Raw genomic sequence first — 23,617 nt, forward strand, 5'->3', positions numbered from 1 at the left:
GAAGATCACAAGGGGAATGGAAATTTGCAAAATATGAATATGTCAGCTAAGAAAGGCACTGTTCATTGATGTATCACCTTAACTTCTGCTTCAGTTGCTCTCTGCCATGCTGTTAGCTTCACCTTCTCTTGGGGGATCACCTCCTCCTGACAAGTCACCCTCTAGTTCCCACAGGACATCTGCATCATCCATGCTGCTGGAGACATGGCACTTTTTGAATCCCTGGACAATGGAATCACTGGAGATGCTGTTCCACGCAACCATGACCCACTCTAGAAACAGGCCAAGGGGAGGCTTCTTGGCATTCCCAGTTGGGCTGAGTGCAAGATTGCCAGCGAGGAGCCATTCTGAGTACTGGGAACGCACACTGTCATTCAGAGGTTTATAGACTACCACATCTAGCACTTGTAGCTGAGAAGTCAATCCTCCTGGGATGATGACCATGTCTGTATCCATGGTTTCCATGGAGTTTTTAACAGAATCAGTAGCATGACCTCGATAACCATTCAGGATCAGCATCCCTCGCTGCCTTGGCACCGCTCCAGTCCTACGTTTCCACACCACCTCCAACCAGTCCTGCATCAAGTCCTCCGTCATCCATCCATATCGATGGCAGCGAATTTCCATCCCACTGGGGAACTTTCCAGGTGGGATGTATGTTCCCCTTAAAATGATATATGGAGGCAATTTTCTTCCATCAGCCAAGACACCAAGCATTGCTGTGATTTTTAGTTTTTCCCTGCCTGGGGTCTTCACCAAAACAGGCTTTTCCCCTTGGTTGTCAACAGTCACTCGAGATGGTACCTCCAAACAGATCGGAGTCTCATCAGCATTGCCCATCTGCCCCACCATATAATCATGAGTCTTTCGCAGGGCCAGAATGCTACGCTGGTAAGTGATGAGTTTCTCTGTCAGGTCCTCGGGCAAATGCTGGGGCACAGGTACCTTATGTCTTAAAGAGAGGTCATACCTCCTCATCATCCTACGACACCATCCCAAGCTTGCTTTGAATCCCTTTTCAGGAATATTCATTTCCTGGGCAATTTCTAAGGCTTTGAGCTGCATTGCCTCTCTCGTGATTGGGTCTCCTTTGGCCTGCCTCTGCCTCACATACTCAGCCACCCGCTGGTCCACCAGAGCAAACCTTCCATTCTTGGGTCCTCGAAAAGCACGTCGCATTGCGTGTGCATTCTGGAGTTGCATCTTCACTTTCCGCCAGTCACGGACATTTTTCTCCAACACACCAAACTGCTTGGCAGCCTGGCAGTTGTTAGTACTTTCTGCATAATCCACAACCATTAACTTGAAGCCTGCATCATAGCTCCGGCGGATTCCCCTACTCAGCTGAAACTTACTTGCTATGTCATCTATTCCCAAATCATACCCTGGGAAACCCATGGCCATAAAGAATGGGTACCCTTCAGTCCATTCAGACATTTCTGGGATGTCCTGGGGCAGATGGAAAGCAAAGTTTTCAAGATGCTGAGATTGGGGAAAATGAGGAGTGATGCTCAATGGGGGGGTCCACTCTGGATGCTTTAGATCAGATTCTTCATTCCCTGGAAGATAATAGGGGAATTAAAAACTATTAGTCTACATGTAAATTTCTGTTTTATACCCATTTTCTAAAAGTGCCAGGATCATAAGTGCAGTCAGGAATGTTAATTTTTGTGCCAAATGGGCCAAGCTGTTACTAATTTATCTGTGGATAAAAGAGAAAATAGCCTGAATGTTACATCCTCTTTTTTTGCTTGATTTCTTGATATTCCCTTAAGCTCATTGAAAAACGACTAGTACTGTGGAATTCTTGTGAGCATAACCCACAGGGCAAACCTGAACCGAGATTCATCTCTTCAATGTCCCATAGTTCTGAGACGCATGAAATCTTACAGTTATATTTCCACAAACAGTAGAATCTCCTTATAAAATGGACTATTACATATATTAGGGTATTGCCATTAATTACTTAGATCACATCAAAAAATCACTCATAAAACCTTAGGGCGCCTTTAGCCTAAACTCATCTCATAGGCAGATGAGGAAACAGGCTCAGAAAGGTGAAGTAGTTAAGCCCATGGGCAACAGAATTCCCCAATTCAGTGTTTTTATCAGGTAACTAAGCTAGTAGGTCACTTTTATTTTGAAAGATTTGCCAACTATTCACTCCCTACTCTCTCCCCTCTTCAAAAAAAAATAATTTAAACATATTTTGCCATGAGGTTTTGTCCCTTCTTTTGCTTAGGTTCATCAGCAAGAAACTTCTCCTGGGCTAAAATCATTAGCAATCCCAACCCATCTGGTCCTCTAGGGACAATAAACAGACATCTCTTCTCATCACTACTCTATCCCAGGAATTAAGTCTCTTACTATGAATTTATCATTCTCAAACTCAGGAAGTAAGAAGCAGCTGCCTAAATAACTCGACGTCTTTTGTTCTAAAATGAAGATTTTTTTTATTAAATACAAGATGGAAGGTGGAAATAACACTCATTAAAACAGTGTTTTATATCAACTTTTCCCTTATCGTCCCCTTAGACAGAGTTCAGGTATATATTCCATGAGACCACATTCTCCCTACCAAATCCTCTGACTCTTAAGGCAGTTTCTCAACACTACCTGAGTATTCTAAAATTCCAAATTCCTACATTTAATGAAACATTAGTTATAGAGGTAGAACTATGCATCTAAAGTGACCACAAATATCTATTGAAGACTTTCCCTTTCTTCCTTTCCTCTTTCAGATCTCCAGTACTCTAAAAAGCAGTTCATTTGGTTCAGCATCTCATGGCAATGTCAAGACTCTGTGAATTATCAGTTTTGTATTCTTATGTACAAAAGCTCTATTATGGGGGACATTAACCAGTGTGACCTAACAGAAATACTTTAGCATAGGAATTCAGGAAATTTAGGCCCAAGTCTCAAAAATGAAATAATATTTGTAAAGTGCTTAGCAGAGCACCTGGCACACAGGAGGTATTGTAAAAATGCTTGTTTCCTCCTTCTTCCCAGTTGTTATTTCAGTTATATAATGAACATGCTGCAAAACCCCAGGAAAGTGATCCAACTTCTAAGTTCAAGCATCCTTCTAAATCATAGTAATTCAATAAAAAAACCCAAAATTCCAGGTAGAACATCCCAATAATAACAGCTAACATTTACACAACACATTTGATCCTCACAACAATCCTGGGAAACTGATGCTATTAATGTCCCCATTTTACAGATGAGGAAACTGAGGCAGAGGGATGGGAAGTGACTTGCCTCAGGTCACATAGCTAATAGGTGACTAAAGTGGGATTTGAACCCCAGTCTTCCTAACTCTATTAGTCTAGCACTCTATATTTCTTGTACTGTGCAGTTCCACAGCACTAACAGTCAGGTCTCTGGAATTCCCCTGAAGTACTTGAATCAAATTCACACTACAAATTTCCATTGAGCTGGAACCAATGACCACATTTAATGTAATTATAGCTTTGAATAGTCTGAATTGAAGACATGTGACTACTTCAGGGGACTGAACATCCGGGACCTAATCAGGACCTGGCTGTGTGTAAATTCTGACTACAACAGCTTAGTATGATTAGGGGTTATTTTAAGCCCTGTTTCCTCTCCATAAAGAGCCGATAAAATGATTCTGTCTGTCTTGATGGCAGTAACCATGATATTTTATTCAAATAGCACTGCCCTGACAATTTTAGTGCATAAACCTACTGTTTTTTGGACATGTGTATACCGATGTGGATCATATCTGCCTGCTGAGTCTACTCCTCTGAATGTAACTGAAAAGGAAATTGGTGTTTCAGAGTCCTTGGAGGCTTGATTTGCACGCTTTTTGGTTTACCCCAAACAAAACAAAACAGAAAACAAACCTTTCCCTGCTATCTGGTACCATATGCTGATGAATATCATATTACCATCACCAATCCAATCCCTGTGTCTGAACTACAGTGATTCCAGCTGCATACATTACTCCAAGGTCATTCTGAATTGATTTACTTTCTCACCTGTGAAGGAGCTTCCCTGGAGTTTCCAATCCTCAGAGTTCTGAGGGTAAGGAACCCAAGGACTTTCCTCTACTTCCAACTGAGAGATCACATCTGGTTTAGGAAATGGAAATTCTGTTCATAGGGAATAAAACAGGAAAGAAAGGGTCACAAATATGGAACACTGTCAACGTAACTTTTACGATTTAATTAAAGTCTACCATCCCAGCAAATACAGGAAACACACAGCTTAACCAAATAAAGGGGAGGAAAGTTCAGGGTTTCCTTGATAGAAATATTCACTGGGAAATGTATGCACTTTCTAGTCAGGAAATGAGGGATCTCTGCCAGCAAGGGCAAGAGCTGATGAGATTACAGGAAAGGGCAAGACAGCAACTGGGTTTGGCAAATAGCTGAATAATACCATTGATAACAGTTCATGTTTACTAAATACTTTATGGTTTACTTAAAAAAAACTTTCCTCATGGTAATCCTGTGAGGTAAGCAGAGTGAACGTTATTCAGATTTTACAGATGAGGAAACTGAGCCTCAGGACTTAAATAATTCACCCAAGGTCACATGACTACTGAGTATCAGAACTTAAACCAGCTCCAAATACAGTAAAGTGCCTCTTTAAAGAGATATTTTTTTATTGTCTATTTCTTTTTTGGTCTGAATATGGGGTTTTATGGGTATAGTAAAATTCCACTGAGAAAACTCCCTTTACCAGTAATGTAGCTCGGTAACTGTTCTTCAACTTAAGGTCTGGGAGAATTGCCTGGAGACACTGAGTGGTCCAGGAGGTAGTTTGGTTCAGACTCCATGGTGCACCGACATCTTACCTCTACTAGTCACATCAGGTACCATCTATAAAGTGCTTCTTTGTTTCATTTGATCCTCACAAGAATCCCATTAAGTGTGGGAGGAGAGAGATGCTGCTTTTAGTTAGTAGTAAAATTTTAATTTGACATGTTTCATGGGCAAGTTGTAAATCAATCCAGATAAATTCATAGATGGTAGATTCAAACAACATTAAAAATGGAAGCCAAGGATACTCTGGGGTACAACCCAAGCCTTGAAGCTGACATCACAGATTATGCACTGCAAACTGCTGATATCAGTAAAAGATAGACTATGGAACCGGAAGCACCATGGGTCTGATCCAATGTCACACTTTTTATTATCTTTGCAAGGAAGAGGCCCAGAGTTCAAACACCAAAGTTCTGAGGTGAGACTAAGAGTTATGTGGTATTTATTCTCTAAGTATCAATATTTTAAACAAGAAATTTATTAATATGAAGCGTTGAAGGGAGAGATTCCAAGTTTGGCTACAGTTATCTTGACATGCTAGAAATAAGAGACAGAGACAATTGTCAAGACACAGAGATTGTAGTAGACAAAAGAAACCAAATCGTTACCCAGAGACAGTACGGTTTCATAATTCATTCTCATGACTTCCCGGTAGAGAGCCTTTTGTTGCTCAGTTAAAACTTCCCATTCCTCATCAGAGAAATATATAGCCACCTCATCAAACAGGGCTGGTACCTGAAAAAAACAAATATTCCTCATTCAACACCTAAAAGACAATGAAGTAGGTTCACTGAACTGGAATGGATCTTAGACATCACTGAATCATGAAATGTTGGAGCTGAAAGCAGCCTTGTGAATTATCTGGTCCAAACCCCTGATTTTACAAGATAAATTATCCAAAATCACAGAGCTAGTGAGGGGGCAGGGCCAGGACTAAAACCCAAGTCTCCTCCATCCCAGTTCTGTTATTAACCACATCTTATTGTCCAACCCCTCCCTCTCACTCCCCACTTTCCAACTGGACAACATAATAGAAACATGTACTTAGCATCTACTGTGTGAAGAGTACTGTGTTAGGTACTGGGAGAGAAACAAAGAGGCTGCAATGAGGAGACAGGCATGGGAAATGGCTTCTGGAGACAGGAGACAAGATGATGGAATTGTAGAATAAGTAATAGTCCTGTTTGGTTGAAATCTGATTGTGGGGAACCTGGAATTCCAGGCTAAGGTGTTTTTATTTTATTCTATAGGCAAGAGGGACCTACTGAAGGTTTGGGGGCAAGGGAGTGATTTGATCAATCAATTAAGTCATTTATTTTGCAAAACTCTGAGCCCAGAACTATGTTAGGCACAGTGGATACAAAAGCAAAAATACCCTGCCTTCAAGGTGCTTCCATTTATTGGGGGAGACTACATGCATATATACATACATATATATATATATATATATATATATATATATATATATATATATATATATATATATGTATATATATATATATATATATGTATATATATATATATATGTATATATATGTAAGATAAGCAGATGCAATACACACACACACACACACACACACACACACACACACACACACATACACACACAAAATCAATTTACAGTTGTTTTATCAAACCCATGCATGAGGGAAGTTTGTGAAGGACAGACTAGAGAGACAAGACACCGGATGGAGGGAAAGAAACTAGTCAAGAACCCTCAGTCACCTGGGTGGTGGGTTAGCAGAAGGATGAGAGATGCTGTGGAGATAGAACCAACAAGACTTATTTGGTTGGGATTAGATGTCACAGATGGTGAGGAAAGAAAAGCGGCTAAAGTCCAAGGTTTCAAACCTGGCTGACTCAAGAGGTCCACAAACATTTATTAAGTGCCTACTATGCGTCAGGCACTATACTAATTGCTGGAGACACACAGAAAGGCAAAACAAAATGAAAGCCAGTCTCTGCTCTCAAAGAGTTCACCAAAGTCCAATGGGGGAAACACCGTGAAAAACAACTGCGTACAAAGAACACATACAGAATAAACTGGAGATAAGCTCTGAAATGACAGATTGAAGCAAATTTCCAGCCCAAGACAATCTGGAAAGTCAAAAGGAAGGGTCTATCACTCTGGGCTGAGAACAGAGTGCAATTTGGCATGGGCCCTGGTACAGATAGAGCTATATCAGGCCTTAGGGGACTGAACTGCTGATGGCAGCTGCAACTTCCAGACTTCTCAACCCACAAACACCAGACAGCTTTGAAGGTCAGTGGGAAGGGTCTTTTACCTGGCTGAGAGGGGAGCATGATCCAGCCCCAGCCCTGGCCTCAGCCTCAGGGCAGCAGCAGCCACTGCTTTAGCAGAGGTTGCTTCTGGAGTCCCTCACTTAACAAAGAACTCAAAAGTCAAATAATTGAGAAAATGAGCAACAGGGAAAAAGAAACAGACTATAGATTCTTACTTTCTCCGTGAAGAGGTATTTTCTTACATCACTGATGACACAGAAGATCAAAACATAAAACCAGAAGAAGACAACAAAGCCAAAGCTCCTGCATCCAAGGCCTCCAAGAAAAATATAAATTGGTCTCGGACCAATTTTTAAAATCAAGTAAGAGAAGTAGAGGAAAAATTGGGAAGAGAAATGAAAGTGATGCAAGAAAATCATGAAAACAGAATCAATGCTTGTTAAAGGAAACCCCCCAAAATGCTTTAGAGAATAACACCTTTAATATTAGACTAACCCAAAAGGCAAAGGAAGTCCAAAAACCCAATAAGGAGAAGAACGCCTTAAAAAAGCATAATGGGCCAAATGGAAAAAGAGGTCCAAAAGCTCACTGAAAAAAAATAATTCCTTAAAACTTAGAATGGAGCAAATGGAAGCTAATGATTTTACAAGAAATCAAGAAATTATAAAACAAAACCAAAAGAATTAAAAAATAGAAGACAATGTAAAGCATCTCACTGGAAAAACAACTAACTTGGAAAATAGATCCAGGAGAGATAATTTAAAAATTATTGTACTACCTGTAAGACATGATTTAAAAAAAAAAAAGAGCCTAGACATCATCTTTCAAGAAATTATCAAGGAAACTGCTCTGAGATTCTAGAAACAGAGGGTAAAATAAATACTGAGGGAATCCACCAATCACCTCCTGAAAGGGATCCCAAAAGAAAAACTCCTAGGAATATTGTAGCCAAATTCCAGAGTTCCCAGGTCAAGGAGAAAATATTACAAACAGCCAGAAAGAAACAATTTAAGTATTGTAGAAACAATTAGCATAACACAAGATTTAGCAGCTTCTACACTAAGGGATCAGATTGACTTGGAATATGTTATTCCAGAGGTCAAAGGAGAAAAGATTAAAAACAAGAATCACCTACCCAGCAAAACTGAATATAATGCTTCAGGGGAAAAAAATGGAACTTCAATGAAATAGAGGACTTCCAAGCATTCTTGTTGAAAAGACCAGAGCTGAATAGAAAATTTAACTTTCAAATACAAGAATCAAGAGAAGCATAATAGGAAAGAGAAACCACAAGGGACTTTTTAAAGTTGAACTGTTTGCATTCCTACATGGAAAAATGATATTTGTAACTCATGAGACCTTTCTCAGTATTAGGATACTTGGGGGGAATGTGTGTGTGTGTGTGTGCGCGCGCACGTGCGCGTGCGCGCATGTGTGAGAGAGAGAGAAAGAGAGGGGAGGGAAAGAGAGAGAGTACACACAGGGTGAGCTGAATATGAAGGGATGCTATCTAAAAAGAAAATTAAGTGTTGAGGGGAATGTACTAGGAGAAAGAGAAAGGGAGAGGTAGAACGTAGTTAATTATCTCATATAAATGAGGCAAGAAAGAGCTTTCACAATGAAGGGGAAGAAGGGGAGGGTGAGAGGGAATAAATGAGTCTTCCTTTCATGGATTTGGCTTCAGGAGGGAATAACATTAACATACACATTCAATTGGGTACAGAAGTTTATCTTACCCTACAGGAAAGCAGAGGGGAAGGGGAGAAAATAGGGAGGATAACAGAAAGAATGGCAGACTGGGGGAAGGGGTAATTGGAAGCACATCCTTTGGTAGACAGACAGGTCAAAGGAGAAAACAGAATAAATAGGGGGTGGGAGAGGATAGACGGAAATATAGTTAGTTTTTCACAACATGCCTGTTATGGAAGTGCTTGCATGACTACATATGTATAACCTATATCTAACTGCTTACCTTCCCAATGAGGGTGAATGGGGAGGGGGAAAGGGAGAGAATGTGGAACTCAAAGCTTTAAAAATAAATGTTAAAAACTGTTTTTACATCCAACTAGGAAATAAGATATACAGGCAATGGAATATAGAAATCTACCTTGGCCTACGGGAAAATAGAAGGGAAAGGGATGGGAGGGGCAGGTGATAGACAGGAGGACAGATTAGATGAAAGGGTAACCAAAATACATGCTGTCCTGGGGTGGGGGAAGGGGGTAGATGGGGAGAAAATTATGTGAAAGTGAATGTTGAAAACTGAAAATAAATTTTTTGAAAAAGAGAGAAATGGGACCTGGAGAGATATACAAGTGATCAAAGGATCACAGGCTTAAAACTGGAAAGGACTTAGAAAACATCTAGTCCAATCTCCTCATTTACAGAGGAGAAAAAGAAGGCCTGGGAGGTTATATGACTTGACTAAGGTCACACATGTAGTAAACACCTATGATGAGTCAGTCTTCTACATAGAGGTGATAACTGAACCTACAAAAATGTGTATCACCAAGGAAAAGAATATCGAGTACCTTTCTTATCTGTCTTTAAATCCCAACTAAAATCCCACCTTTTACAGGAAGCCTTCTCCAACCCCTCATAATTTCTGTGCTTTCTCTCGGTTAATTATTTCCTATTTATCCTGTACGTAGCTTGCTTTGTAAATATTTGTTTATGTGTTATTGTTGCTCCTCTGTCTCTGTGTCTCTGTCTCTCTCTCTCACACACACACACACACACACACACGCTCCTTGAGGGCAGGAACTCTTTTGGCTCTTTGTACCTCCAGCACTTAAGAACAGTGCCTGGCACATAGTAGGTACCTAATAAATACTTCTTGATTGCAAAGGACCTCAGGTACACCTGTGGGAGACACTTGGACCTAGGAGATGAAAGTAGAACCAGGACAAGAAAGAAAGTCAGGAGAGGTTTCTAAAAGGTAGGAAAGGTGCCAGTACTGAGCACTGTCATGGAATCTTCTTCAAGAAAAGACAGAAGTGGTCAATGGTATGAAATGTTGCAGAGAGGTCAAGAAAGATAAGGACTTAGATATGGCTACGGTGGAATTATTAGTTGAGCTGTCTCAGTGGAAATTAGATAATGAAGAAGTAGAAGCTGTTAACCGTTAAAAACAAAACTTTTTTTAGGATCTTTGGATCATAAGGTCTATACCTGGAAGGGATCCCAGAGGAATTAAATTCAACCCCACATTTTTATAGATGGAGAAACTGAGGCCCAGTGAGATTAAGCAATTTGGTAAAGTTGACTGGTGACTTGGGAAAGACATTTCAATGGAGGGAGTGGTGGAAGAATCTTATCTTAGGGGTCAAAGGGAAAGTGGGGAATGAGGAGGTGAAGACAACACCCCCTCCCCCCCCACCTTAGGCAAGAAATTTACTGATCATTGGAACACAAAGGGTAACACTGGGCCTGGGGGAGGGGGCTGAGACTAAGAGTTTAGGGTGTAGACAAAGCAGTCAGCAGTATATGGGGCACAGCAAAGGAGTACTCCTTAATGCTATTCATGAATGGCAGAAAAATCCCTTCTCCACCGCTCCTAGGTATTTATTTAGTGATAAGCCAAGTCACGTGTTCCAGGGAAGGCTCAAATTGCACTCAGGGTTCGATTTTTAAACCCTGCCTAGGGCCCACAGATGCCTTGTCCTGGCTCTTTCATAGGGAGCCAATCCCTCAGCAGGTCCCCTTTCCCATCCCCCTTCCGGAAATGGAAAGTCATAAAATGCAGCTGAAGATAGGTGTTATTAGAAAACTTCTTACAAGGTTACCCAATTCAACATTGGCCTTCTTCTCACAGACTCCAGAGGAAGGCAGTCACTCTCCCTGAGGGCAGATTTGGTTTGCAAATAGGACAGGCTGGCTCCATTTCAGGATTGGAGAACCTGGTACTTTTCAGTGAAGTTTCTCTTTTTTTTTCAAGAGCATTAGCTCTTGCTTTTAACACAGAAGCCATAAAGCCAACCCAGAAAACTATAAGTGAGAACCCTGAAATCTCCCCTTCCCCAAGATTTAAATAGTTTTTTTCTGCTTTCAAGAAGGGGGAAAAAATCAGAGGAGGGGAAAGAGGAAAAAGTTTTTGCATATGAAAGGTACACGTATTTAACACGAGAGTCAAATTTGTGGATTTGTATGAGAGGCAAACTAGCTTCCTTCCATTTGCATGGGAGAAAGCCCCAAGGAAATTCTCTTTAACAAAGACAAAGGTGGCAGCTTTTCGGTTTCTCTCTACACTTTCTAACTTGTCTACCTTCTCAGGGTACTAGAATGGAAAGTCATTTTTAAAAGAGTCCAAAGCAGCCAGTGTTCTGGCTTATAACTCCACCCCATTCTTGGTTATGAATCACCTCATAACTAAAATATGTACTTTCTTCTACTGATTTTTTTTCCTCCTGGGCTCCTACTGGATCACAGAATGTTGGAACAATTAAAGAACTCAGGAGATGACTTATCCCCTTCTCTTTTCTAACATCACAGTCACCTTAGTAACAGCCTTCACCTATAGCCTGACCTACTGAAAGCTTAACTGAACTTCCTACATCCTGTCTCTGAACTAACATCAAAACCCCTCCTCCCAATCCTATATCCATATAGCTGCCAAACTGAATGTCCTAAAGTATAGTTCCAACCCAAGAAGCTTCAATGACTCCTCACTGCCCCCCCCCCCATAAAGTACAAAATTCCTCCCCTTAGGCATTTAAAGCATGGATCTGGCCTCCAGACTCATCAGACTGTTCTCCCTCACTACTCTACATCCCAGCCAAACTGACAGAGTCTGTTTCCTGCTTCTTATACGTGACATTCCATCTGCTGATTGTGGGTCTTTGTACAGGCTGTCTCTCCATGCCTGGAATTCTCTCCCTCCTCACTTTAGCCTCTTGGAATTCCTAGTATCCTTCAGTGCTTAGCTCAAATATCACCTCTTTCAGAAGCTTTTTCCTGATGCCCCTCACCCATCACTATGTTTTTAGAGTGTGTATATCTGTAATTCTTTTGTTACCGGTGAACATTCCCCTCATCCCCACCCAGAAGCACTATGTAAACTCCTAAGACTAATTACCTTTTATATTTATATTCCCAGCAATTAACACACTACTTAGTATGTAGTAGGCACTTGTTGACTGATTGATTATCTTGTCCATTTGCTTCATTTTATAGCTGACAAAACAGAGGCCCTTAACAGGAAAACGATTTGCTAAGAGTGGATTCAGACCTTGAATTCTAGGTCTTCCGCTTTCAACACCATTGCTCTATACTCCAAAATTTAGTCTTCTATACTATACTCCAAAATTTAGTCTTCTATACTATACTCCAAAACTTAGTCTTCTTCCTAACTTCCCTACTACTGTTGAGGACACCACCATCCTCCAAGACCCTCAGGCTCATAGGCTAGGAGTTATCCTGGACAGTTCAGTAACTCTAACTGCCCCTCCCCCCTCATATTCAAACTGTTGCCAAAACTTCTTCATTTCACCTCTTGTACCATCTCTCTCAATTTCACATCTTCACCATCTGTTGTCAATTTCACCTCTCCATCATCTCTTGTCAATGGCACATCTTCATGATCTCTTGTCAGTTTCACATTCTTTCCCCATTTCTTTTCAATTCCAACTTTGCAACATCTCTTGAATATTTCCCCTTCTCTCCTCTAACATTGCCACCTCACTGCTTTGGGCTTTCATCACCTCACACCTGGACTAGGGCAATAGCCTACTTACTGGTGGGTTGCCTACCTCAAGACTCTCCCTACTCCAATCCATTAGTCTACTAAAGTGATTTTCCTAAAGCACAAGTCTGATCATGTCTACCCCACCCCACTCCCCAATAAACTCCAGTGGTTTTCTATCACCTTTAGGATCAAATATAAAATCCTGTTTGATTTTCAAAGGCCCAGTCTTCTAACACCCCCTCACATACATTGATCCAGTGACATTGTCTTCTAGGCTGTTTCTTACACAAGACACTTCATATCCTGACTCCAGGCTTTTTCACTGACTGTCTCTTTCTCCTCTCCCCATGCATGGAATGATCTCCCTCAGCATCATCTCTACCTCCTGGCTTCAAGTCTCATCAAAAATCTTACCTTCTACAAGAAGACTTTAAATCTACTGCCTTCCCTCTGTTGATTATCTCCCATTTATCCTGTATATATTGTATTCAGTCATTTAAAAGTTGTCTCTCCCATTAGAATGAGTTCCCTTGAGAGCAGGGGCTGTCTTCTGCTTTTCTTTGTATACCCAATGCTTAGCACAGCACTTGGTACATACACTCTATATGCTTAATAAATGCATATTAACTATACCATGTTGAAAAGATCATCATATGCCTGGGCATTAAGTTAAGGTGGTGAAATACTGTATGGCTACTATGAATAACAAATGTGAGGCCCAGGCAGAAATATGGAAAGGCCTATATAAATTAATGCACAATGGTAAACAAAACTCCAAATGACATGTATACACTAACCAGAGTGATTTAAAATGTTATGCTGGTGCAGTCAAATCCTCCTTTGATGCCTCATCATGGTACGGAGGTGACCTTGGGTTATTCAAGTGAAGTACAAGCTCTGGCGTGAAACTAAACTTGAAAGAATTCAAGTACAGGCCTGAACAGCACTGTGTCTGCTGTTAAGACAAATAGCCCAGCTAGGAGCTGACATTCATTACCAGGTGGCTGACCACTTGAGGATATTACTTTTTCCTTCCACAGCAGCCCACCCAGTTCAATCCAATCCTATCTAGCAAGCAGGTACTTAATAAAACATTTACTATTCCCCAATTGATAAATATTTAAAGGACATGAACAAGCAGTCTTCTAGGGAAGAAACTCAAGCTATTTATAGTCATGTGGGAAAAAATGCTCCAAAGCACAAATAATTAGAGAAATGTAGATTAGACAAACTATGTCGTTCTACCTCACACCCACCAAAATGACAAAACACTGGAGGAGCTGTGGGAAAACAGGCATGTTTATGTGCTGTCAGGGGAGCTGTGAATTCGCCTATCTATTCTGGAAAGCAATTTGGAACTATGCTTCAAAAGTTATTAAACTGAAAATGGGAACGAAATGGGGATATCTCTTTAACCCAGAGATATCACTAGTAGGTCTGACCTTTAAAGAGATCAAAGAAAAAGGATCAATATATATACAAAAGTGTTAATTTTGGGGGGGGGGGTACCCATCAGTTGTGGAATGGCTGAACAATTTATATGCATTTAAAGGAATATTATTGTGCTGTAACAATAATGACAATAACAACAGTTAACATTTTTATAGCACCAGCTATGTGCCAGGCACTCTGCTAAGCACTTTACAAATATTATCTCAACTGATTCTCACGGCAACCCTGGGACACAAGTGCTATTATTATCCCTATTTTACAGATGAGGAAACTGAAGTAAACAGAAGTTAAGTGATTTGCCCAACATCACAAATCTAGGTGTCCGAGGTCAAATCTGAACTTAGCTCTTCCGGACCCAAGGCCCACCTATGCTACCTGGCTGTCCATTAATGTAAGAAACAAAGAAGACCATAGTTTCAGAGAACCTGGGAAGACATACGTGAACTAATGCAGAAGTGAGTCAAAGAGAATAATTCGTACTATACTAACATGATAGAAACAACGGCCAACTTTGAAGAACTCTGATCAGTGCAATGAACCACTGTGATTCCAGAGGATGATGGCCTATGAAGAATCCTACCCACCTCCTGGCAGAAGAACTGGACACACACTTTTGGATATGGCCAATATGGGAATTTGTTTTGCTTGGCTATGCACATGTGTTATACTGGTTACCTACTCCTTTTTTGTGGGGGGAGTAGGAGAGAAGAAAATAAATGTTTGTTAATTGAAAAAAAAATTAAAAAGTAAAGCATTTATTGAGAGCCTACTATGTTTCCAGATAGCATTATGCTAGGCTCGTGGAGGGAGAAACAAAAACAAAATGAAAAACAGTCCTTGCTATGAAGGCAGGTACTTCTATTTTGCTTTAAGATGGATCCCTTCTCTCTCTCCCTCTCAATATATTAACTTATGTTATCCTATCGAAGGTGTACCTCTGATGATGATGAAATCACAGATTCTTAAAATATTAAAGTATATCAGGTGGTTTAGTGGATACAAGTCATGGAATCAGGAGGACCTGAGTTCAAATCTGGACTCAGACTCTTTACTAACTATCTGTGTGACCCTGGGCAAGTCACTTAACTTTGACTGCCTCCCCCCCAAAAAATTCAAGTACAAGCTTAAAGATTAGATAAGGTGACCCTTTTACTGTGTTACTGTTTGAATGTTTATTATTTTATTTTTCTGAACTTTTAATTAAATGGTCTAGAGAATTTCAGCTTTACATCTTTCTTGGCAATTTATAATCTTACAGTCTTGCCTGAGGCACTGAGAAGCACACTGAATATGTTACAGGTAGGACTTGAACCTGAGATCCCTAACTTAGAGGCTGGCTCTTTATTATATACTCACATTGCCTTTAAATTATAAACTTGATTAAAATTATACTTTGAAAACAAAGAAATATGATTTTTTAATGTAAATGCTCTAAATTTCTAAATATTTAAAAATAAATATTTTACTTTTAAATCACATTTCTATTTAAAGAAATATTTTTGTATTATCTTAAATATATACAAAATATACATATAAATGTATAGACACACACATATGTATGTTCCCAAAGACTGAACTAAGCCCTCTCAATGACTCTTATGAGCCAGCCAGTGAAAACTGACCAGCACTACTGCCCCGCCAAAATGAACTCTTCTGCTTCCTTTACCTCTCTTTAATTCTCTTCTCTGATTCTCCTATCAATACCTAGTAACAGTCTTCTTTACTGTAGCTCCTTTCTCTTCTGTAATTTAGTTCTAATAGACATTTCTGCCTGTGGTGAAACTGAACCTATGTGGCTTGGGAGCTAAGAGATAGATATACATATGCTCTTAGTGACTGGCCAGTAGTAAGAATAAATGGAATTCTAGGTGGAAAAAAAAAATAATTGCTGTCTGGGTAGGCATTTGGCTCTATTGATAATACCTCCCTCCTCTTCCTCTCCAGCTCCCTTTATACAGTACCATTTGGTGCTTTCTCTTTTTCTTCCTGAATCATCCTATCGTTTCTTCCCTCACACACAGTTCTAATTATTTGTTGCCTGGCCCAACTGTGGTCCTGAAGTCAGGGCCTTAAGTAAATGGGCGGCTGCAGGCATTCTTAAAACTCCCTGTTAATACCTAGAACAGATACAGCACACCCCTAGTAATGGAAAGATTTAAACCTGGAACCAGTGTAGGGTCAGGGGATCACAGTTCCAGAGCTTCAAGGGACCTCAGGGGCCATCCAGTCCAACCCTAACACCCTCACCCCAATCAATCAATCAGTCAATCAATAAACACTTTTATACAAAAAGAGGCAAAAAGACAGTGCCTGCCCTCAAGGAGTTGACAATCTAAAGGAGATTCAGAAACTATGACCCAAAGAAATTAACTGATTTGCCCAAGATCATACAAACAGTAAGTGAAAGGGCACAGTATCTTATACAAAGAGCAGGTGCTTAATAATTGTTGGACTGAATGAAACTGAATGTACTGAAGATGAGATAAAGGCTGGAGGCTGGTACAGCTGTCATCTGTTTCCTTTCTTTTGTCAACAGATCTGAGGATCTTAAAACAATTCACATGATGTTCAAAAAGAAGACAGTTCAGCAGCTCACAAACTAATTCCAAAGCAATATTTCCTTTGAGCTGCATCAGTCCACAGGCTAGACATGACTTCCAATGGCTTTTATCTGTGTAGCCAAAGGGCTAAAAAAGGGCCAGTGTCACATCAATTTTGAAATCACAAAAGTTTCTTTAGCTCCTAGCACCCCCCTCCCCATTTTGCCTCATTCCAGATATACAGTATATAGATGGTCTCAATCATTCTCTCTGGACTCCCCTCCCAAAAAACTTATCTAATCATTTATAAATTAACTATCTGATTTTGAATCAACGAATTATCTTCTGGCATTTGAAGTCTTTTCTCTAATAATAACAATAATACTGAAATCTGTATAATCTTTTTTTAATTTTCAAAAATAATTAATCCTTTCTTTTTATATCCCTGACAACCTATCTCTCCTTCACACAGAGGGCCAATCCTTATAACAAAGAATGAGAAAAGAAAATGGTCCAGCTAAACTGATGTACAAATGGAAAAATTTTACATGCTCTTTTACACACCCACAGTCTACCTCTGCTAAGAACAGTAAGGCAGGTTCCTTTTCATGTCTTCTTTGGGGCCATCCTAATGGTCTGCCGTTGGCCTGTCTGGCTAGTTCCCTTCCACTGACCCCCCTCCCCTCCTTTTCTTTCTGGGTCCTGTCCCTCTATCCTCTTCTCCATCACTCCAAAACTTCCAGATACTGGAAACCTAAAGTACATTCTCACTGTTCACTTGTACCTCTTCTCTCTTCCCTTTTTAACCCAAGTTCATAGAACCACAGACTTTAGTTAGAAGGTAACTCAGCATCCATTTACACCAATTTATACCTGAAATTGGTCATCCATCCTTTGTTTCTAAAGATCTCTAGTGTTGGTCAATTTAAGGTAAACTCTTATCACTAGGTGGTTCTGCCTGATAGCTAACGTCGGTCTTCACCTTCCATCCTTCTGTCCTCTGGAGTCAAACTGAACTAATCTTCTACATGATAGCCCTTTAGATACTTGAACACAGTGACCCTGTCCTTCCCTGCCTTAAGCCTTCTTTTTTCCAGATTAAACTTCTCCATGATCTTTGGCTGTTATCCTATGGTATGAACTCACTTGAGGCACCATCTTGGATTTCCTCCTTTGGACACTCTCAACCTTACTGATGCTCAAAGGATTAATGGGATTAATAAATAAATAAATGGGATGCCCAGAACTTAACACAATATTGCACTTGTGACTGGACCAGGGCATATATGATTCACACAGCTGGATCACCAACTCCTTACACTTTAGCTTTTTGGGTGCTCATACTAACTCACACTTGACTCACTAACCTTTTAGTTCCCCAAAATACCTATATCTTTTTTCAGATGACCTACTACCTGCAATCATGTCTTCTCTTTTACAGGGCGTCCCAAAAGTCTTAGTGCAAATTTAACTTTAATAGGGTTTTATTATTTAAATGTGTCAGGCCTTCCAAAGCATCTATTTGTAGTTTGACAAGGGCCTTTAAGTGCTTTTATCTAACTAATGAATAATAATTTAAGTGTTAATGGCATAAAACCACACTAAGACTTTGGGAACATTTTGTATTTCTGCAGCTGATTTTTTGGAACTCACATGTAAGACTTTAAATTTGACTCTATTAAAGTTCTTCCTCTTTTAGACTTGGATCAATATTCACTCTACGTTGTGAAGCTCTCTTTTTGTACCCCGACTCTGTTATCCAACATGTTAGCTACATCCCAGCTTTGTGTCACCTGCAAAACTATTAAGCATAAAAGCTACCCCTGTATTCAAATCATTGATTTAAAAAAATGTTGAACAGCACAGGACCAATCAGATCTGTTTTTGGGATTTTGGGGATCAGTCCTTCCCAGAGGAGATCTTGAGGCAGGAACAGATAGATTTCCTGCTCAGGGATCCCTACGCTAGAAGGAGGGATGGAGAGGTCAGGGCAAAAAGATCAAGGCAGGTAAAGGATACTGCAGACCAGTATTGGTAGGTACAGGGAGGAAGAGAAAGAACAAATATTTACAGCTTCTGGAGAGATGAATATTGATCTTTGATTTTAAATCTAAGTTTCAGAAGGTCAGAAAGAGCATGAGTGTGTGAGCATGTACACCCAACCTGTGTGTGTATGTGGGTGGGTGTGTTAAATGAAATGCACATGGAACCAAGGGAAAAAATGACATTGTTGCTGATTCTAGATACTAAGGAATATGAGAAATCTGTAAAATCTTAAACCACGTAAACAATAATATCAATTACAATCACTTACACCAACTTTTCACCATTTATGCCTAGATTTTCAAAGCATAAAATGATGAAGACATTAAATCACTCATGACATAAACATTGTTCTAAATTTTATTGGACTCCAATACCCTAGGCTCAGTCTTCATAGTCCCTTGCTCAGATGGGATGGTTATCTATTCACAATTTTTAAAATTTAGTGAGAACTGAACAGTGCCTCATGGTATATAGCAGAGAAGTGGTTTGGTGCATACCAGAGCTGCCCCACTATGCCCCTGTTCCACTGGGTCAATCTGAAGTATAGCTCTTTTATCAATCAAAACAGGTGTTCCAAAGAGCCAACAATAATGAAAACTGGAAGGGATGCCTCTCTAACCTTGGTATCCATCCAAAACATTGAGCTTTGAAGAAAAAAAAACACACATGTCTATTAAAGGGAAATTTAATTAAACACAGAATCATGAAGGGTGAGAATAGCAGGAACTCGCTGCTCTAGATGAAATGAAGATTTCAAAATCCCTCTAGCTTTCTCCTAGGCGCCTTTCTCCTCTCCCCTCTCAGGTTTTTTACCCCTCCCCACCCCCATTGTGCCCCCCATCCATGCTGTTCTCTGGCTGCCCAGAGTCATATAGAATCACAGATTGAGTGCAGGAAGGGAGCTCAAAAGTCATCTAATCCAACCTTCTCATTTTACACATGAAGAAACTGAGGCTGGTCAGTTTCTCTGCTCCACTGCTCAAGTCTCTCCATACCACTCAAACATCTTATACATCTTCCCTGTCCTTCTCCTCCATCATCTTTGGTCATTGTCCCTTCCCTCTCCCCCTACCCTCCGCCTCATTCTCTCTGACAGGCAACAACAAGCAAGTGAAGCCATACCAAGCTGTTAATGGAGGTATATGATTTAAACATGTCAGACCTTCCAAATCATCTATTTGCATTTTGACAGAAACCTTTGGTGCTTTTGCCCAACTAATGAATGATAATTTCAGTCACTCATTAGGAATTATTGCTTTAGGCAGGTGTAGGGGGATACCATCTTGTACCCTTTAAATCATTTCATACCTATTACTCATCAGGCCTGTCCTATCTATTTATAGTAGTTGCATACTTGGTCGCTTTTTGGCCCACTTAGAGGGTATTGAGGAATGAAGGAATGAATGAACTTTCGGAAGAGGGTATCCTAATTTAAAACAATAACCCAGTAATCTAGCTATCTATTTACATACCTTATAACGGACTGTTCACTGCCAGTCAAAGCCTAAGGTACACTGATATTTTTTCCTAGATAATCAGCTCTTCTAGTTATAAATTCCTTAGGTACTGCCTCCATATCACTGAGAGGGCTTAGGGCTTAGGAAGAGTTTAGTAGGTACTTGTTAAATGAATGGCCACCTTATGTCACGTCACAAAGACCTGATCACAAAAATTACCATTCGACAAATGTGCTGGTGATGTGACAGTTTTAACACTAGAAAACAGACAATGGTCAAGAGTACTATGGGAACCAGTTTGTCACAGATGTATGTTTGTCTCTCTGCTTAATATAAAGAAAATAACTGCCATGGAGATAGAGCCAGAAGACTCTCCCAATGTATGCTCATAGGTCATATAAACAGAATATATACTGCACTATAAATTGAAATCCCAAAGAACTCCAGAGTCCCAGTCACAAGCAAGCAAACATTCGGTTGGAGGAGAAATCCTCCACATCTACAGAGCTATAAAAACTGTAACAATGTTGCTTTCAGAATGACAGGGGAAGCAAATATGATGGGAAAAGTTCAATAATTCTAGTTTTCTGGGGGGGATGTTGGAGAGATATATGTATACCAGACTATTGTTTACTCACTAAATATGGTTAACAGTCAAAATCAGCCTGAATTTTAATCTAAATCTAATCCGGTAGTGAATGGCCCCCATGATTTTATTACTCACCCAACCACCTTCTGCACAGATCCTCACTCTCTGCATGTCCATGGGTCCATCCTCTATTTCCTTGGTCTGAATTTCTTCCTCTTCTTCCTCTTCTTTCAGGGGAAAAGGGAGGGGGAAGGTGGTGGATTCCATGTCTAAGAAAAAGATTCATTTCAGAAAGATCCAGGGCTGTGCTCAATTTCAGCATGAGCTGTCCATCAAAGGGAGTTCCACTGTGTGGCCTGGACAGGAGGGGTAATTCCAGACAGGAGGGGTAATTCCAATGTACATTAACTCCTCTGTATCAGCTACTATGACTTCAAGCAAGAGGGGACAGGATCAAAGGACTCAGAGTGGAAAGGGCCCCTAAGAGATCATCCTAGTCCAAACCCTACGATTTTACTGATGAGGAAATTGAGGTTCGGATAAATTCAATGGCTTGTCACTGGTTAAACAATTATTAAGTTTGAGATACAAACCTATGTCTTCACACTCCAAATCACCTGCTTTTAAGAGGAACCATGTTCTGGAGGGGGAGGAGCTTAAAATACCAGGAAGTTGGTATTCACAATATCAGATTTTACACTGGGTGGGGGAGGGGGGAGGATGGAGAGGGGATGTAGCTCACAAAATCACGACTGGAGTGGGAAATCACCTTAGATCTCATTTAGTCCAACTCTCATTTTACAAATGAGGGCACTGAGACTCAGAAAGTTGAAATACCTTGCCCAAGGTCACACAAGTTAGTAAGTGGTAGAACAAGGGATTCCAACTCAGGTCATCTGCCATCAAATCTTGCCCTCTTTCTACCATACCATGAATTTTCCCACAGTTAACTCAGTTTATTCAGAGGGGACTGGGAAATCTGCTCTCTCTGACCTAGACTTCACAACTGTGCAGGGAAAGTGGAAGGACATATCCCAAAAGTCTCAGTGCAATTTTGTGGGGATATCCTCTATGTCCTTCCACTTTCACGGGCCAGGTGGAGGTGGGGGGAGGGGGAAAAAGTCTCAAATCAGCTGTGTACAGACTGTGGAGACACCTTGTATCTATGCCTTATGAGGAAAGGGCATATACTCTTAAAAGCTGCAGGTCAAACTTAAGTGGTTGAATTCCAAGCTTAAATGGTTGGATTCCTGGATTCCTCTAGGGAAGATGACCCATAATTAGCACTGGACTCAATGTGGAGAAGGCCCGAGTTCAAATCCTACCTCAGACATTCTGGCCAAGCCCTTGACTTATCTCTGCCTCAGTTTCCCCATCTATAAAATGAGGATAACAGCACTAGGGGCAGTGGCAAGGATCAAAGGAGATTAACACAAGGGTGGTGTTTGCAAACCTTAAAGCACCATCTAAATATGACCTGCTATAATTATTGCGTGGGGAACAGGGGTGTTCAGGTAGGGGTAAGGAGAAGCAACTTATTCTTGAGGCTGTTTAAAAGAAATGGAAGGAAACCCAATATGGTGAAGCGGGGGCAGGGGAAGGATGGAAGGATGGAAAGATGGAAAGATGGAAGGATGGAAGGATGGATGGATGGATGGATGGATGGATGGATGGATGGATGGATGATGGTGGGAGTGGCCGGCACGGCACAGGGGGCCTCTCCTGGCTCCCGGGGCCCACCCCGACCCGTCTTACCGCGCCTCGGCCGCCGCGGCTGCCCGCTCCGGGCTCTCCAGCCATCTTGTCCCCTTCCTCCCCACTCCTCCGGCCGAGGCCCCAGGTCGGGCTCCCCCATGGTGCCGCTTCCCCGCCGGCCTCCTCCCTGCGCTCATGCCCCGACCTCCGCCTCCAATGCACCTGCGACCCAGGGGCGGCGGCGGCGGCGGCGGCGGCGGCTGCGGGCCGGGAGGGCCGCAACAAAGGCGGTGGCTTCGGCTGCGGCCCTGAGCAGCTGCAACCTCGGCGGCCCCCCTTCTCTCCCCCCCAGCCCGGCCCAGCCCAGCCCCCGCCCCTTCCCGCCCTCCCCTCCAAGCAGCCAGGGTGGGGAGGGGGGCAGAAGCCGGCCCCGGGTCGGGGGGAGGAGGAGGAGGAGCCCTCGGTGCACGCCCCTCCCTGCCCGGAGCTGTCCGCGCCGCCCGGGGGCCGCGCACAGCCCGCTCCCACTCACCGCAGGACGCAGGGCGCGGGGCTGCGGGCGCAGGACGGGGCAGCACGCACGGGGCGGGGGCGTGAGTGAGTGGGTGTCGGAGGGGTGGGGGCGAAGTCGGCAGGGTCAGGGCACCATCCTCCTCTCCTTCCGTCAGTCCTTCCGATCCTCTCCCTCTTACCCGTCCTCACGTCCCCTCCGGGAGAGAGGGAGGGAGGGACACGTGGTGGAAAGGAGGGAGGGTCCGGCCGGGAGCTGAGGGTACTGGGAGGCGGAGGGGAGGAGCGCTGCTGATGTCAGCCGCCTGGCTGGGGCGCCTATGGACAGCCCGGGGCTCCTTCTTGCCCAAGACCCTCCTCCTGCTCCCCGGCTTCCGCCCGGCTCCATCCTGCTCCCCCTCCCACCTGCGCCAGGAGCACTTGATCCCTAAACTGGGAGCGAACGAGCTTTCCATCCCGCCCTCGGTTCTCTGGGCACCTCTCCTCCCCCAGCTCCCCTCAAATTCTACTGTGAGCTTGGAGCGAGGCTTGAAAGGACAGGACAGCTGCTGAAGGAACCAAGATCCTTAAAAAACAAATCGTGTTTTTCAGTTCACAGATGTAGAAGT

The 23,617-nt window shown here is 41.9% G+C and overlaps 1 protein-coding gene across 2 annotated transcripts in view; it reads right to left on the reverse strand.

Moving 5' to 3' along the window:
• Positions 1-23,231, reverse strand: part of POGK (pogo transposable element derived with KRAB domain) — a 27,277-nt gene extending 4,046 nt beyond the window's left edge. Inside the window, exons 1-5 of one of the 2 annotated variants that reach the window (XM_072648755.1) lie at positions 23,032-23,231; positions 20,940-21,073; positions 5,402-5,528; positions 4,005-4,118; positions 78-1,559 (exon numbers count right to left, since the gene is read on the reverse strand). In XM_072648755.1, coding sequence (XP_072504856.1) covers positions 91-1,559; positions 4,005-4,118; positions 5,402-5,528; positions 20,940-21,071 — 1,842 coding nt within the window. In that variant the 5' untranslated portion in view covers positions 21,072-21,073; positions 23,032-23,231 and the 3' untranslated portion in view covers positions 78-90. The other variant, XM_072648753.1, reaches the window with a different exon arrangement.
• Positions 23,232-23,617: the final 386 nt, after the last annotated feature.

Source organism: Notamacropus eugenii, chromosome 2, assembly GCF_028372415.1.
Source record: "Notamacropus eugenii isolate mMacEug1 chromosome 2, mMacEug1.pri_v2, whole genome shotgun sequence".
Taxonomy (NCBI): domain Eukaryota; kingdom Metazoa; phylum Chordata; class Mammalia; order Diprotodontia; family Macropodidae; genus Notamacropus; species Notamacropus eugenii.